At 49.5% G+C, this 16,720-nt stretch overlaps 1 protein-coding gene across 5 annotated transcripts in view; it reads left to right on the top strand.

Annotated features, from left to right (window-relative positions):
• LSAMP (limbic system-associated membrane protein) overlaps nucleotides 1–16,720 on the top strand; it is a 1,004,442-nt gene that overhangs the window by 935,286 nt on the left and 52,436 nt on the right. For 3 of the 5 annotated variants that reach the window (XM_010567434.1, XM_010567433.1, XM_010567431.1), the window contains one exon: nucleotides 12,908–12,913. The exons of the other annotated variants lie outside the window; for them this stretch is intronic. In XM_010567434.1, the coding sequence (XP_010565736.1) occupies nucleotides 12,908–12,913 (6 nt within the window). The remainder of the gene's footprint in view (nucleotides 1–12,907; nucleotides 12,914–16,720) is intronic. 5 annotated transcript variants of the gene reach the window in all.

The raw sequence follows: 16,720 nt of genomic DNA, 5'->3' as shown, positions 1-16,720 counted from the left end.
CAGTAACTGAGTAACTCACGGGTTTTCTGTCTCTTATATGATTGTTTCCCTCCTGCATGAAGAAAATCTTGATGTTCTGCTTAGGGGCAGGGGACTAAGGGAACAGCTTTAGTATGGTCTTATTCTTGGTTCTCTCTGGCTCTGGCAAGCGACCGTAGTCCCTGCTTGCCTCACTTTCCCTTTCTTTAACTTCCTGGATGTCAAGATAATGATTTCAGTAAGCATTTCCCAACCCTGCTGTCTGGTATTGCTGTGAAGTTAGTACATGCTCGCTTGCAGTCACTGCATTGGCTGCAGTGCTGCATTTGCAGTTCAGCTGAGTCCAAGCTCCTTGCTCATCACTTTTCCTCTTATCTAAGCTTTACAGGTGCCAAAGCTGGTACCTCTCCCTCTCCTTGCCTTCACTCCTATGTTAACCCCCAGTTCCTTCTCAGGGGGAAAAATCGCAAGCAAGTCTAGGTTCCCAAGTCATTTTGGCTTTAAGACTGACAGCCCAGCAAATATACAGCAATAGGAAGGGGGAGATACAGATACAGTCTGCTGGGATCATCTGTCCATCAGTCAGCAAGAATGTAGTGCTTTATTCACTTACTGCATCTTCTCATGTCATAAAGCACAATCCAAATGAAGGCTTGGGGAAAATGGATTTCATACTGCATAAAGAGCCCATTTCTTGCACTGCTGGGTAAGACCATGAACTTCTTCAAGTGGGCTCTGCTGTGCTGGAAATCAGAGAGACCTGAATGTCTGGTGTTAAGAGTGAGCAAAACATTGTGCTGATCTAGGCCCTGCTCCTGACACCATGCACTGAAGTACCTGGGGACAACACCACAGCTTTTGAAGGCTCTCCTTCACTTAATGATAATGACAGGATACTTCAGATGTTGCGGACCGCAGGGAAATGCATTCATGTTTTCCAAAGAAGTGTGGGATGATTTATCTAGGGAGGGTAAAACCACCAGCTATCTTGGGCTGGAAAGTATGTCAGGATTTCATTCTGCTCATGATCCCTTAGCACAAGAAGAAGGTGGAAAAAGAGAGAGAAAAAGAAAAACATGAATAAAGAGAGAATATAACCCAGAAGCTACATATCCAGTGGTGACCTTGACGGAGGCATGTATGAGTGCTGAGAAAGTGATGGGGTGTTGTTTCACTAAAGCAGGACTCGGTGGATGTGTAGGATGAGTGGACCTTAACTTCAAGGCTGGCAGGAACGGATCAGAGAAAGTTGTAGTGGGGAGAAGCAAAATATATCGGCTACTGCAGTTCCCCACAGGAGCTGGTTCCCTGTCCCTCTCTGCCATCGGGCCATGTCCTGAGCTCTACAGGCTGCTTGGGGATTTTGGCCGCCTGTCCTGGCTGCTAACATACACAGAGCATCCCAAAAGGGCTGGTGTTAGCCCCTGTGACCTGCTCCAGCCCAGAGAGCTTTTTCCCTGTCCCTTCCCACTCCACCTTCCAGGGAACGGGTTACGAAGGCGTCTGACACCACGTCCACTCCCTGTAAGTGCTTCATGGACTCAGGGTGTTTCTGAGGGCTGGTTAAACTGTTTGCAGTGGTAAAGGGGTTGGAGCAGTGCTCCGTGTGTAAGTTATCTTCATTCAGTGCACCCAGAGAACACCAAACTCATCCTACAGACTCAGGTTTTCACCTCGTGTGGCCTTTTCCCAGCCAGTTTGTGCCTGATGTGCATCTTAGATACAGCTTATTTTATTGCCTGAATTAGGTTCTTGTCTCAGTAGGCATGGGCCTTTATGTCACCAGCTCTGGTAAATGTTTGTCAGCTAAAATAAATGAAGCATTATTTGGAATAGGCATCCTGGTAACAGACAGCAGGATACAGCCCTGCTCAGAAAAGAGCCCAGAGCTTAAAGAAGGCTGCTCCTCCTGGCAGCCCTAGTTTTCAGGGTGGATTTCAACCCCAGTGTGTCCCTAGTGCATGTTGTTATTGTTCAGTGTACTTGCAAAACCTTGGATTCCACATAGCTTTCCTGTCCCTAGCTTTAGATACGTGACTTTCATTAAATCGACAGACGGTGAACAAGAACTACTCCCAGCTCAGCAAATACACTGGTGAAAGCCCGCAAGCCGGGAGCTTGTTCTTGCTCACCCCACTGTAAACCCCCTGGGCCACATCCTGGCCTCTTTGAGATGGGTGTAAGCCTAGAGTTAACACCATCGATTGCGGTAATGTGCCTCTGGCATTAGGCAAGCGTAGCAAAGATCAGAGCCTGCCCGTGCTTTTGTGTTTGGAGTTGCTGCGTATTGACCTTGGCTTAGGTGCGTACAGAGCAAGGGTCACTTCCAAGTCCATTTCCAGTCTCCTTTCCAGGTTCTGCTGTGCCGTTTTGTTCATGTACCAGCTTCACGGCCTCATTACGTACTGCCAAATCCTTGCGCTCATTTGAGGATTATCTCAAAGAGGGGGCAGCCTGCACTCATTAGGTTTAGCCATTTCAATCTTTCCTGTAAACTAGGGTATCCCCAGAACTGGCTGTATGGTGCTGCAGGCTCCTCTGGCAGGAAAGCAGAGATGCTGGTAGCTGGCTGCGTAGATGGCGAGAGTGAGTGACTTCCCCTATAGCTGAGCTGCCAGAAAGACAGACATGACCACACTTCAGCTTACTTTCACAGTCGAGCATCTCAGCCCAAACCCACTATCATCAGGAGCGGTCCAATGCTGTAAACAGGGACAACTGATGCACTGGCACATAATGCACATATTCCTGTTGGCACTGTCATGGAGCTGGTAATCTGCAAAAGAGCAAACGCTGGAGAGCATAATGTCATAAATTGTCTGAGATGGATAGGTCACCTCAGTTCTTCTGTCAGGGCTCGAGTCTGTACAAGGTGAGCGGAAGAACCAGCCTATATAGCGTGGGCTGCAAAGGACCCAACACCACCGGGGCTCAGGGGAAGCTGGGTCAATTATCTGCTCACACCACTGATGCACGTGGCAGTTCTTCCCTCTTTAAGTTGCCTCAAGAAAACTTGCTGATTTTCTGTGCTTTGGAAAAAGCTGTTGATCCTATCTTAGGTCTTTAACAGAAATGGCTTTCTTGGGCATCTTCTCCATTTTCTTTCAAATTTCTATTCCTGAATAAGTGAAGAAAGAAAAATTGCATGTTAAGCTGAGTTCCGTATACCTGAGAGCAGAGCAGAAGCCAGACTGCTGGGAGTGGTGGAGACCACATACGTGAATGAATTTGCACGTAGCTAGAGCTGCACTGGGAGTAGTAGTGAGCGTGCGGTGGATCGTGCAAGGGTAGTGTAAGATGGTGCTCGAACAGGACCAGGGGGAGGGAGGTGCACCTCTGTTTCTGTACAAAAGATCTTGAAAGAAGATTTGCATATGTAGCATGCATATAGCTGAGAGGAACAGTAATTAGGAGTAAGTGAAGGTGAAGCTGAAAGAGGAATTTCATGTTCTGTGGAAGATCTTTCCATGTAAGCTATTGTTCAGAAAGGTTATTAGCAAGCGGCAGTACAAACTGTCCTGAGCCGCATGCTCTGCCTTTGTCTGACTACAGGATTTTTACAAGCCTTTTTTTCTTTGAGAGCTGACAGCATAATGGTCCTGGACAATGCCAAATCATCATCTGCACGCTCGCTAGGGGAGCTGGGCTTTTATATGAGAGCGAGGAAGATAAAAACAGCACACTCAAAGCAGGACAGAAATGACTGAACAAGGGAATGAGAGAAGGAGAGACTTAAATGCCGTTTGCTGGGCTGGCTGGTTTTTTCTTCCCTTTAATTTTTCGCCCTCCCCTTCTCATCATATTCTGGATGTCTTGTTCCAGAACTGCTTCAGTCATTTTGTGGGCCTGTGTTTGCAGAGCATGAAGGCTCTGGTTTTGAGGTAAATACCAAATTGATGCTTTAAAAAATGGGGGCAAAAAAGCCCTATATAAGGAAAGTTTACGACAGATGTTGCATCTCCTTCCCCAAGCAGCATTTCTGCTCCTGACAGGCAGCCCTACAGACTGCACCTGCAGTTGGACTCCACTAAAATGCTTCTCCAGCAGTATTGCCTAAGTGAGACCTTTGGGTTAGGTCCTTAAACGGGACGGGTTTGAACTGACCAGGGCCAAGAGGGTTCCCCGACCCGTCCCCATCACTAACATTGCCTGATGTCTGCATCTCAGAGCAGACATCGCCGTGCTGTCCCTTTTGAGCTGTGTCCTTCCTGCTGGCGGCCAGTTTCAGTCCAGAAAAAGGGGCTTAGTTATGAGTACCACCTGCTGACGAGGAGTGGATTCGCGTAGCAAGACTCAGAGAGAAAGCCAAACTTTTCTAACACTCAGGCATATTAAGAAAGATCAGCATTAAGATACTTTCTTTCAGACTCCCATAGGCGGACTGGGTGTGTGGGGGGGTATCTCTAAAGCCCATGTTCCTCCCCTCCATTCCCTTATCTCCCTTCCCCGAGGCTTCCTACGCATCCCTTACTGCGCGGCTCCTTTCGTAATATGGCAAGAGGGTGAGCGACAATCAATCTCCTGCTCCTTTTCGTCCGCTTCCCTTACAAAGATTGCAGAAGCTGTTACAGTCGTTAAGACTGAAAAAAAACCTGCCGTGAAGCATTTCTGCTGCCAGTCTGTGTTTGGTAGGAGGAGGATTTCCTTCAATCAGCGGGTCCCTAAGTTGCCCCAGATATACAATGCGTGCTGGCAGGGACGGCATCTGGCTTTATCAGCTTTGTTGTTGGGAACAAGCTCCATATAGTAACCCTGTCATGCAGGAGTAAGGCAACATATTGCAATTCGTGTCGGTAAACCCTTTATGCTGTTGTGTGTTACTATTAAAGATATGATTGTGTCTGGCATTATGAAGTATTTTAGAAATGTTTTAGGACATTTTAGCTCACTGTACCACTCGCATTGTCTGCATGCCTCCAGCAACAAATCCAGGCGCCTTACTAATCTGAAGTCCAGCTTTACAGGGCAGAGGGAATCCTCTAAAATAATGTCATCCTCCTGCATATAAAATCATCACAGCTTTTTGATGTATTTTACCTCAGACTCTTCCAAGGCTGGTATGAAATGGGGAGGAGGAATTCTTTCCCTTTCCTAATGGGTAAGGCTTTTGTTCCTACCAAGGTGTGAAATATTGCAGCGTAATGATTTAACGTGCAGAGAACAGGAAATTCTGCCATAAGCAATGGGGCTTTTGTGGGGGGGGCAAAGAGGTATTTCTCTAGATAGCTGCTTTGCTTCTCCTTAGTGGTTTGAGACTGGTTGTGAGCATGGGGCTGAGGTATTATGGATGTCCTTGTGTATAGCTCCAGTCTTCGCCAGTAACTATCTTTGCCAGTATCTTTTGCCAGGCTACTAGATTAGCTACCGTGGCTGCAGTGTCAGAAGACCTGGCGATCAATGTTAGGAATCTCACCCCAGTGTCTGGAGACCTTTCTGGAGATTTTTCTGGCTTCTTTTCTGCTTCCTTGGGGACAGTATGCTTTGCAAAGAGCCTCAGTTTTGCTTTATTGCTGGATTGCATATAAAGAGCTTATTAAAAAATGAGTAACAATAACCATGTAATTAACATTACAGTTGTTATCATCCAAGTCCTGTATTGACTGCTCGTGTTTGGCACAGGCACTGACATGCGATTTTAAAAAAAAATAAATAGACGGGATGAAAATTTAGCTTTTGGAGATTTTTTTGAAGACTTCAGCAGTACAGCAAATTAGTGGTACCATACTAACTTTCTTGGGACTTAGACTGAAATGCAGAAGAAGCTAGTCAGTCTGAACACATTTTCTAAAGGGACCTCAGGTGCTGGGGCTCAGGATTTCCAGACCAGATCCTTTTCCTTTCAGGTTCCAAAAGAAGGAGTAGTTTTTCTAGCCCAAGGTGTGCTGCTCTTTTTGACCTTCAAGCCCAACCGCAGCAGAGACTGCAAGAGTGGGCTGCCCTTGAGAAGGTGCCCTCCTGCGTGAGCTGGGCCGTTCAAAACCTTCTCCCTGCCCCTGCCGCCAAACCAAGCGGTGGGATTGAAGAAACAGAGTCAACCGAGGGAAGTGTACCGCAGCCCAGAGCGGAGTCTGCCGGTCTTCAGTGTGCTGCTGCAATGCCCTGAATAGCAAAGCGGAGTCAGCCTGCGCTCCACCGGCCACCGCCTCTCCCTGGGAGGAGGACTGTGACAGTCCTCAGTATTTGGGGGAGAGTAATCCTGGGCAGTGCTGTTACGTGTGCCTCCCTGGCCCAGGGTCATGGCAATGAGGTGAAGAGGGAGTGTGAGAGCAGGACCACCAGTGTATGCCTGTATCTTCCAGCAACGGTCAGCACAGAAATACCTAGGAGAGAGGAAGCCAAAATAAAAAACAGTTTCTGCGTCTAAAACGGATAGAAACAGCTAGATAAGTGTCCAATCAACCAACAATAGAGCAGAAATCATTTCCCCTGGGCTGCAAAAAAGGTGCTTAGGAGATGGAGAGACAGGCAGAGAGGCGGCAGCAGCAGCTTCCCAAGCATTAAACATTTTTTCTGGCCTTGCTTCTCCCAGCCCGTGGGGAGGTAGCAGCCGCAGCCTGCCTGCAGGTCATTCCCACGTGGACCTCTCCTTCTCCAACAGGCTGGTTTCTCACCTCAGTCTTACCCATCCCTTGCCTGCTTGCTACCATGGAGTTGTCTTCTTCTGGGAACCCCCTTGCCAAGGCTGAAGGTGGAAGCATTCTGGATGGCGTATTGGCTGAAGGGTTCCTCAGGTTTAGGGGTGCTTTTTTTCCTCCCCTCACGCTCTTGCATTACCTTTCTTCAGCCAGATGGCTTCTGCTTGCAGAAAAGTGGTAGGTACTGCACGCACGGCAGGCATCCCCCCGGGAAGCCATGCCAGCTGACATGCTACACCATCAGGAAAGACTAGGCCAGTGCACTCTACGCTCCTGCATAAAAAATGAATTGTATAATATTTTATTTATCAAAATTCTGGTTTTTTTTTTTCTTTTCTCCCTTTTCCAATATTGCTGTCCAGCTCCTGTAATAGTCCTTTGCCAGTCCCTCCACCCTGAGTGCTCAGGTCTACTTTTAAAAGTTTTCAGACCACCCTTTTAACTGAGTAGTAGAAAAATCAAAACCAGTGGGAGTTCCCCCCACAACCTCTTTGCAGCTTTTTTGCTGTTTGGTCTGCGACCAGAGCAGTCCCTCTCCCGAGCAAGCAGAGAGGGTATTAAGTAAGGGATAGGGGGGCTGAGCCAGTCTGTTCATTCATTCATTCCCTTTAGCACTGCTGGTGTTCACCTCTAGAGCAGTTTTCTTAACAGGATGAGTGGGATGCATAACCATACGTGAGTGTGCATGGCAATGCACAGAGGTCTGCCTGGCAAATATGTTCCTGCAGTACTAACCATGAGTGTCAGGAATCGTAGAAAAAAAAGAGAAAAAAACCCAAGCCAGTAGCTAAGAATGAAAAAAAAACCCTGTTTACTGTCACCAGACTGGGATGAAACTGTTGCTACTAAGCCCCAAGATAAAAAGAGAGACCTTCCTGCCTCACACCTCCTGCTGAAAGCTTGGCTATAGATACAGGGTTTGCATTGTGTTCTCTCCATCGGCAAGCTGGGATGCTGCTGGGCTCGTCAGGGGAAAGGGAGCCGAGATGAAGGCCCTGCTGATAACAGTGGCCTGTCCTAGCCTCCCAAGTCAGCACTATCCACTGAAGCAGAGGAGAGAGGCAGGCCCTGTGCTGCCCACGGTTTGTACTAGAAAGGAGGAGATAAGGCGGAGATGAAAGGGAATGCACTGGTCAGTCGTAGGAGCTCAAAATAAATTGCTGCATTCTTGTCAGCAAATTACCCTTTTCTGCAACCACAGCCCCCTCCTCCCCCTCCTGCCAGATGCCTCCCCCTCCTTCTCCCATCATCTCTCCTGAAACCTCTTCCATGTTGGCCTGATGCTCCATTATGTAGCATCACCTGAGCATACTGAGAAACATATGGCTGTGATTTGTGGCTCATTACTTGAAAGGCTAGGCATCAGACCTACTCCCTTGAGTGACCTATGCCATCCTGTTCAGAAAGGGGACATGCCAGCAGCTCTGCCTCCGCCACCCCTCACTCTTTCTCCCACGATGGCAATTCTGGCAAGGTTTCCAAGAGGATGACAAGATGCTGTCATTGGCAAAGATGGCCTTGCTGTCACCTTTTGTGCTTTCTTTGGGAACAAGGAACTTTTTATCTTATGTGTGTGTGCCTCCATCTTTAGTCTCTGTCTCCGCATGCTCCCCCGTGTAAATCTCTCCTTCCCTCCCTAGAGCTCCGTCTCTCAGTGCAGGCAGCGCAACTGCTCCTCTCCAAGGCCATTATCTGCTGAGTGCAACCAAGTGCAATTTCGGGCTCAGATAACCCAGTGTGCTGGGACACACTGGGGACTGAGGAAATGGTTGCCTCAAGGTTGGAATCCATGTAGTTCCGTGAGTTCGTGCGCACGTGTGTCTGGGTGCCGGGGGTCACTTTGGGGCTCCCCATCAGAAGCACAGGAGTGCTCAGAAGGAGGAGGCTCCCTGTCCTTCTACCTTCTGCTAACCATGGCTGTAGAGCAGCAAGGTCGCTGACAGAGGGGTCCAAGGGCCATGGGAAAGGCCAGGCGTGCAAAGGACAGCAGGTAAAAAATCAGCGCAGGGTGGATTCAGACTTCCTTTAGCTCAGTCAGGGTTGTTCCTACTTGCTGATTTGATTTTTGCCTTTGAAACCCCAGGACTGGGCAGATGTCTAAGCAGTATGTCCCGGGCTGTCGCTGAATAGTTACCCTCTAAAGATTCCATCACAAGAGATGTTGGAGCTGTGTTTCAAGCTGGCCAAAGCCGAGCAGATACTCGCTCTAATGCAGATCCAGCCCAAGAGGAGTCAGCGTGCAGATGCTGGCTTTGAGAAGGCCAGCAGAGCTGTGCTGTCCGAGCATCGCCCATCGGAAAGCACCGCAGGGAGCAGCACATTGTTGCTGACTGAGAAAAGGGCACGCAGCTCCTTATTTGCCATATGCCAGTCCAAGACACTATCAGAGAGCCATCTGTGGGTCTGCACCCCGTTAGTGCTGCCTCAGCCTCTCCAAGCAGAAAGACAGCCTAGGAGTGATGACTACAGAGAAAATAATTATAACGGGAAAACAAACAAACCAAAAGAAATGCTCAGAGCTCCTGCAGCACTGCACAGTCTGTTCAGGAAGGCTATCATGTCGGAGGAGAGCAGCATTTGACCGATGGAAGCTGATTTGTGTTGCTGAAAGAACATGTAATGTCATATTGGATAATATCATCCCTTTCTCTGCGTCTGGGTAAATCTCTGAGCTTTTGATTTCCCTTGGCTTATCCTGCTGTGACACTTCCTACGCAGTGGCATGGGATAAGCTCCCTCACCTCTACTCTGCTCGGGGGATGATTTTTTTTCTTTATCAGGGCACACTCCAGAAAGGCGTTGGATACTGGGCTAAATCTGCCCTCTTAAGATTTTACTTAGGAAAAAAAAAAATGCGAAAGCTTTTAAAAAGCTTAGAGAGATAGTAGGCAAGACAGTGCAGAGCTGTGCTCCTTGGCCTTATCTCCTGGGTGTTGCTGGCTGCAGCGTACTAGCAAGCTGCAGCAGCTGTGGGAGCAGCTGCCCTCAGCCTGCAACAGTAACACCACTGTTAAAAAAACCAACCAAACAAAAAAAACCCCAGAAATGCCAGAAATTATGTTTGTGACTGCACTGCCTGTGCCAGCTGAGATGAGCTTGCCCTGCGCGGAGCCACAGGCAGCAACGGCAGCCAGCGCATGTTAAGGGCTGCAGAACCAGTGTCTTACTGGAAACCCATCGGAAAGGGCTGTCGGGGTGGAGGAAGAAGCAGCCCAGCCCTTACCACAGCAGGGTGGGCGCAGCCAGCCGAGGTGGCGAGTCGCTCTGGATCGGGCCCTGAGCGGGACGAGCTGGGAGAATCACAGCTTTCCTGCTAATAGTTCTGGGGAGCAGGTTTTGGCCAGCCTTGCTCGCAAATGTTGTTCTCGTTGCTCCTCGCTGGGAGGGAGGCGTAGGCAGCCAGGGAGCAGAATATGTCTGTTACCATGGGAAAGGGAACCCGTAGCACCGTGCTGAGGGCAAGCCTTGGGAAAGGGCTGTGAATCCGCAGCGTACGTGCACTGAGAGACAGGAGGGCATTCAGTGGTGATGCTCTCCGTTGCTCGGCCACGCTGCTCATGAGCTGTGGCAGCCCGCAGCTCAGCGCCGTTGGGCAGAGAGGAGATGTGCTCGGCCAGCTCCGCACCGGGCAAGTCGTGCAGCCTCGTCCTCGGGACAAGAAATTGCGATGGCAGCCGAGAGGGTGCAGGAGCGCGTCTCCTGTCACCCTGACCGCCACAGGGGCTGTTTCAAACAAGCTGGCATTGCCCCAGGGCTCTCAGCCTGAGGCACTGGTGGAGGGAGGGCAATCCTACCGGCCTAAGAGTGGGATGAGTGGCCCCCCCGGGGCGCTTCTCCGTCACCACTGACTGCACAGGGAGACAAGGCACCTTGCTGAGGCCAAGCATGGCTTTTTTTGAAAGCTGGCGTCAAGCGAGACGGCCCTCAGGCTCTCTGTGCTCTCCTAGATCAGGGCTTGGACCAGGTGTTCGGGGAGCTACTGGAAGCTCGCCCTGGGCGAAGGACGCGGCCCCTTCCCTCTGCTGTCTGCAGTCCTTCCCCAACCCGCGGCACTTCTAAATACATCCTCTTCGGTGGTAGAGCAATACCTCCGTGAAGGTACCTCGCTTCGTCTTCCCTCCTCTGCCTGCCTGGTCTTCCAGCTCTTCCCTGCCCTGTGCCAGCGTGCCTTAATGCGTGGCACACGTAGGAATACCCACGCTGCCTTTCCAGGGGCAGCTGTGAGGAAGGTGGCATATGTCCCTCATCCTTCTCCTCTGGTGCCCGTGGCAGAAGGAGCACTGTTGCATTACGCCAGCATTTAAGAAATAATAATAATTAAAAGCTTTCTGATGAACCTGGTTAATTTCCTATTCTAAAAAGCTGCTAAGGCAGCGCCTTTTGTGCATTAGCATATTTGCAAGGTTAATGTAGTGTACTTAATAAGATAAATAATGCTTGTCATGATATTTCAGGCCAATTTTAAGGGGAGGGAATTAAAAATATTTTGCTTAACGTCTTAAGTTTTTGCCTGGTCAACTTTAAGTTAACTGCTGAGCTACCGCTGAGTGTTGAGAGATGTTGTTCACTTCTCCCCTTGGCAGGTGCTCACTAGCACTTGCAGAGGGTTAAAGGAGACTGTGAAAGCACAGATGGCACGGGTGAGCTTCAAGTGGGCTCTCGGTGACTGCTGTGATAGACATCACTTTGGGAACATAGATAGGAAGGGCATTAGGAAGGCAGCGAAGCCATAACAGGCTGAAGGAAAAGGATATGGGATCAGGGACAACGTCTGTGACTGGGAGGGAGGAGACGGTGGTACTGACCTGCAGGAGAGGGTCTGAGGCTACAAGAATGGCGAGCAGATGGCAGCAGTAATAAACCAGTGACTGATGCGGTGGGACCACGAGGCTGGAAGAGGTAGTGAGGGCTTTCTCACCAATACAGAACCTTTTTTTTTTTTTTCTTTTTTTTTTAAGGTCCTACTTCAACCCTTAGCTTAATGTTTTTATTTTTCCTCTGAACGTCCAGAACCAGGGAAGCATTTGAAAAATCCCCGTGTAAGACACTATGGGCCATGGGAGACAATCATAAACCTGCTTCCCAGCTGCCAGCCCTGGGCAAGTCTCAGGTAATGATTAGAGAGAGCCCTTGCGTTCCTAATGGTTTCTCTTGCCTCCTCTTCTGCAGAATGATTGCTTTCTTAGGCTTTTTAATAATATACAGTAAAAGCAGGCACATCCATAGATAAGTGAGGCCACAGTGGGCAAGGAAGAAAGAGGAGAGAACTTCCCAGGCAAACAATCCAGGGCACCTGGCTTGCTGCTCCCACATGCCCTTCCTTTCTCTCCCCTCCTCCCCCTGACCAGCAACACAGACCAACCAGCTCATTATTTTCTCATAATGATGAGAAAAGGGAGGGAGAAGCAAGCCAACAAAACTGCCGGTATTTGCTATATAGGAAATTAATAAATAGATACGCCACACAGATACACGCCGCAGTGAAAGGATGGAAGGACGGGCAGATATTTAGCTGGCTCGGAAAGCTAGACCGGTACGATGAAGGAAGAGACGGACAGCAGAGGCAGCTGAAAGATGAGGGGGCAGAGGGGGTGGAAGAAATAAAACAGGGAAACCCCAATGCACAGTGGGGAAAGAAAGATACAGTAAGAAAGTGAAGGGGGGAGAGAGATACGAGTGAGGAATAAGGAGGATGGGTAAACAGATACAGCAAAAAGACAGGTTGGATGAGTCTGGCAGAAGAAGGAAGGAATAATATGTTGTTGTAGGTGTCCAAGGGGGGAGGTAGCGAAGGGGTGGAGGACCAGCTACAGTGGGTAGATTGATTTTGATGTTAGCTATATTGCAGGTCAAATACAGTCCTCACACCACATCGACTCCACATCTGTTTCTTCTTCTACCTGCCTGTCAGCCCCCTGCTGTGTCCTAGATTTTTTCAGCTGGAGCACCTCTCGGGCTCGGCACCGACTGTCTGTCAGCCCTGGGGTGGGGGGAGACTGGAGCATCGGGTGAGGCGCGTACCAGCCCACGTGCCCCGCAGCACCGATGAACCCAGGCTCAGCGCAGCCTTACAGAGGTACAGCTTTGGGAGGGAAGGCAGGTTGGTGGCTGGAAGCCCGTCCCGCAAAGGGAAAAGGGCTTTGAGTGCAGCACCCAGTGTCAGAGAGACGTCGGCGTAAACACCGAGAGGCTGCCTGGATGGATGGATGGATGGATGTGGGGCAATCCATCCTGCCCCACACGGCGCCTGTGAACTGGAGGTGGTGCCAGCCCATCTCGCTGCTTAACGTAAGGAAAGGGTTTTCACAGCAGCAACTGCAGGCTTAGCCTCTCCAGGCATCTCGTTGCTGTGGTTTTGGCCTGTGATGATGGCCTGTGTCAGGCCAGCAGCTGGCTGGCTACCTTGCGCTACAGAGGGAGCCATTTCTTCAGCCTCATCACTGCAAATGCCATCGCTTAGCTGACCCCACTGTGCTGTGGCGATTTCCCTCCACCCTGGGTTTCTGGACCCAGATACCAGCCTGGGAAAGCCCAGCGTGGTGCAGCCTGCATCCCCTGACAGCAGTCCTGCAGCCCACCAGCCACACAACGCCTGGCTGGGATGCCCTCATCATCCTCCAGCACGGGGCAGACGGCCCTTAACGCGAGAGCCTCCTACCTCTGCCGTGCTGCAGCCTATTATTTTCTCGGAGCAGCCTGTTCAAGAAGAAAACAAAACCAGCCCCCTGCCTCCGTCCCAGCTGATAGCTTCTTTCTCTGTCTGGGGTGCCACAAACAGTGGCACTTAGAACTTCAAAAGGGCTCTGCTTCCCTGCCCCGAGCCCCCGGCAGCTCTGCAGGGCTCTGGCAAAGTTGTGCCCACCCAGCCCAGGTGCCAGCCAAGGCAGGAGATGGCTCAGTGCATCCCAGTGCATCCCAGTGCCCAGGCAGATGGAGGAGCAGGTTGGGCTTGCCCTGGAATTTTGTGTGGGTGGCAGTGTGCTGTCTCTGAGGCTGCCCGGCTGAGCGCTGCTCGCGGCTTTCCCGGGGGGGGAGCACCCCCCTCATCACTCTGCTGATCCCAGTTGCATGGTAACTGCGACTGCACTAAGGGATAAATAAACACCTCAGAGCCCTCCCTGCTCTTCCTTCCTCTCCTGTCTGTTGGCACCCATTGGTTTGCAGTCATTTGCTGACTCTTTCTGGTTTTTTTCTCCACTTGCCTTCCCTCTGTATTTGCCCCATCCTGTTTCTGTCCTCCGTGAATAATGCTCGGCAGCACGGTGTGCTCCTGTAGAGGAGTTAGAGCTGCTCCAGGCAGTTAGCCACTCATCCAAAAGAGGATCCTGAAAAGGAAAGAAAGAAAAAAAAAAGGAAAAAAAACCTAAACTAAAATTAGGGGTTTCTCCATTCTCTGTGTCCTTAGTGCTTGCTAGGGCTATTGGCAGAGCTGGCGGTGGGGAGCCCAGGGCTCAGGGAGCAGGGGCACTGTGCGTGAAGCCCCGGGTGCCTTGATACAGCTTTAGAAACAAAGATGTAAATAGACGGAGGAGGAGAACTGCCAAAGCTGTACGGAGCTGAGGATTGAGATAATGGAGGCTGATACAGTTCAAGACTGAGCTGTATTGCGTACGATGTACCGGCTGTCCAAGTCAATGCACCCTGTGCCATGGGCTTTGCTGTGCTCTAGAGCTCTGGATGTTGCCCTGTGGACTTCACAAACCAAGGAAACCTAGAAGAAATGCACAAGAAAATCAAATCCAACTACTTAAATTGTTCTGAGTGGAGGGGGAAGAAAAGGAGGGGATATTCCTCACCTTCCCATGTAGAGCCAAGTGCTCCATCACATGCAGAAACACACACGCATGCATACATACACATACACAAAGCTCTTTTGTGGTACTCGGAGAAGCTTCAGGAGCATCAGACAGCTCCGCACTGAAACTCGCCAGATTTTGGCTCCTGTGCCTAAGCCTAGTTCTTGGCTGCCCTTCCAGAGCATGGCAGTAAGGCTCTGTCAGCTGCACTTCATCAAAGGGGGTGTAGCAGAGGTTAACAGTAACATCTGGGAAGGGTTTTGCCCATTCTGTGCATCATGTATTGAGCAGCACACTCTTGGATCTGTTTAGGATAGTGATCAGATAGCAAAACTTCAGGAGGGAAATGTCCCACCACCAGAAAGCATCTGTGCAGTAGGCATGGGAATTTAGAAATGTGAATGATGAGTGAAAATGTGAGCTGGTATTTATATATGTGTGTGTGTGTATATATATATACATATATATATATATATATATATGATGATAGCTCTTCACTAGGAAATGAAACCCAGCAGGGGAGATAATACTGTGTAGATTTCAAAAGTCTTCACATGTCCATGCACTAAAGAGCATTTCTCTCCTTCTCTTGTTCAACCCCGACACCATAGATGCCTCAGACTTGAGCAGTCTGTTTGAACTACCTGCTGTTCAAAAATCACGAGGAGACAGCTGAAGCTCTTTGCTAACCGAAGCCTTTCTTCCAAAGCTTCCAGGAGCCAGATGAGAGGAGCATCCAGGCTACTTTCTGCTCCTAGGAGAGCAGGCGAACTCCCAACTACCTCTGGACCCTGTCGTGCATGCTGGGATGGATTAAGGCTACTGAAACAGGAGCCTGCTGGCCTGTGGTTGTCCTGCACTGCAGCGAGTCAGGGATTAACCTGCTTTGCGTGGGAGGTGGGAGTTCTGTCTCTGCTTAGGAGATCCTAAAGGATTTCTATTTTATAGGAGATCCTAATAGTAGCTGGTCTGATTTTTATCCATTAATCCCTGTTTTACTGTGTGAGCGCACACTCGCACAGCAGCATGTATCTCTCTGTATTTGAGTCCCATCTCCTCGCCTTAGAGATGTATACAACTGCCTATTTCTCTTAGCCTCACGGACGCAGTGGAACAAAAGGTGAATGAGATTTTCTTTCACCTTGTGCATCATCAACAGGAATATCCCTGTTTCCAATGGCAGGATTGTTTCTGTTGGGAATGGTGGATGAGGCAGATGGAGTCTTCTCTGATGAACCTCCTGTGTTTCTGGCATCTGAGAAAAGCATCCTTTGCCTTGAAAAATGAGTGAATCACACAGGGAGGGAATCTCTTCCACCATCTCACTTCTACAACCAGTCTTCTGTCTATAATCAGGATTTTTAAAGGAGAGGGAATGAAGTTCCTGAGGCAGAGGATGGTGGGAATCTCTGCTCTGATAAATTTTGGGGCATGGAAATAACAGAATAATGGAGTTGTGCTGCTCAGTATTTATTCTAGACTTGTAACAGGCATCACTGGAATGTAGTGGGCATATGAAGTGTGAATCACTGAGGGAGGTCATATTGAGGATGGCCAGAATCAGGAGAAAGTCAGGATCTTGGAAACCAATCTGATTTTGCTGCTCGTAAGTAGAGGTGATAAGGTTTCTTTTTGCACTTGGCACAGTGAAGTATTGACAGCTCTCATGAACTCTCCACCCTGGGCGTAAATAATTACAAAGGGAATTGATTTTGAATCATGTTTCATATGTAGAAATGTACCACTTATTAAGTGCAGTGCAACATATGGTATGGTGTGTGTCTACATTAGCAGTTGAGTTTGAATCCTGACCGTGCTTTGGAATCGTATCTCCCAGTCATCTCTTTGCTTTGGTTCCTATTGCAGGACGGTCTCTGGGCATATGCTGTCTTCCTTCCACGTGAAGCTAAACCGGGAGATGCTCAGACTCACCAGTTGCTAATGGTGGTCAGCCCGTGGGGCCTGAATAGATCTAGTCCCAAGTAAACCTCTGCAGTGTATATAATGCAAACAGCAGGTGTCCAGCGCCATTTTGCTCTATAAATCTGCTCCTTTTGCGCCGCGGTGTTGGTAACGTAGACGCAGTGGTTGGCTGGGGTGGACTCTCGAGGCTCAAGGACTGAGCCTCTTAAAACCAAGTACTTTCTGCTGCAGTTTTAGCCACCTCAAAAAATATGAGCTTGCCCACACAATCATTTCATCTGATAGTTTCCCCCACCATTGGCAAGTTCATATCATTCGGACCCGCATGTGGTTTGCACTGTGGTCTAGACTTGCCACCCATGGTCTGCCTGGGGTTTACACTGATCA

The sequence above is a fragment of the Haliaeetus leucocephalus genome, unplaced genomic scaffold (assembly GCF_000737465.1).
Source record: "Haliaeetus leucocephalus isolate CR32 unplaced genomic scaffold, Haliaeetus_leucocephalus-4.0 Scaffold228, whole genome shotgun sequence".
Taxonomy (NCBI): Eukaryota; Metazoa; Chordata; class Aves; order Accipitriformes; family Accipitridae; genus Haliaeetus; species Haliaeetus leucocephalus.
The sequence above is the reverse complement of the archived record's forward strand: the minus strand, read 5'-3'. Positions and strand labels throughout refer to the sequence as shown.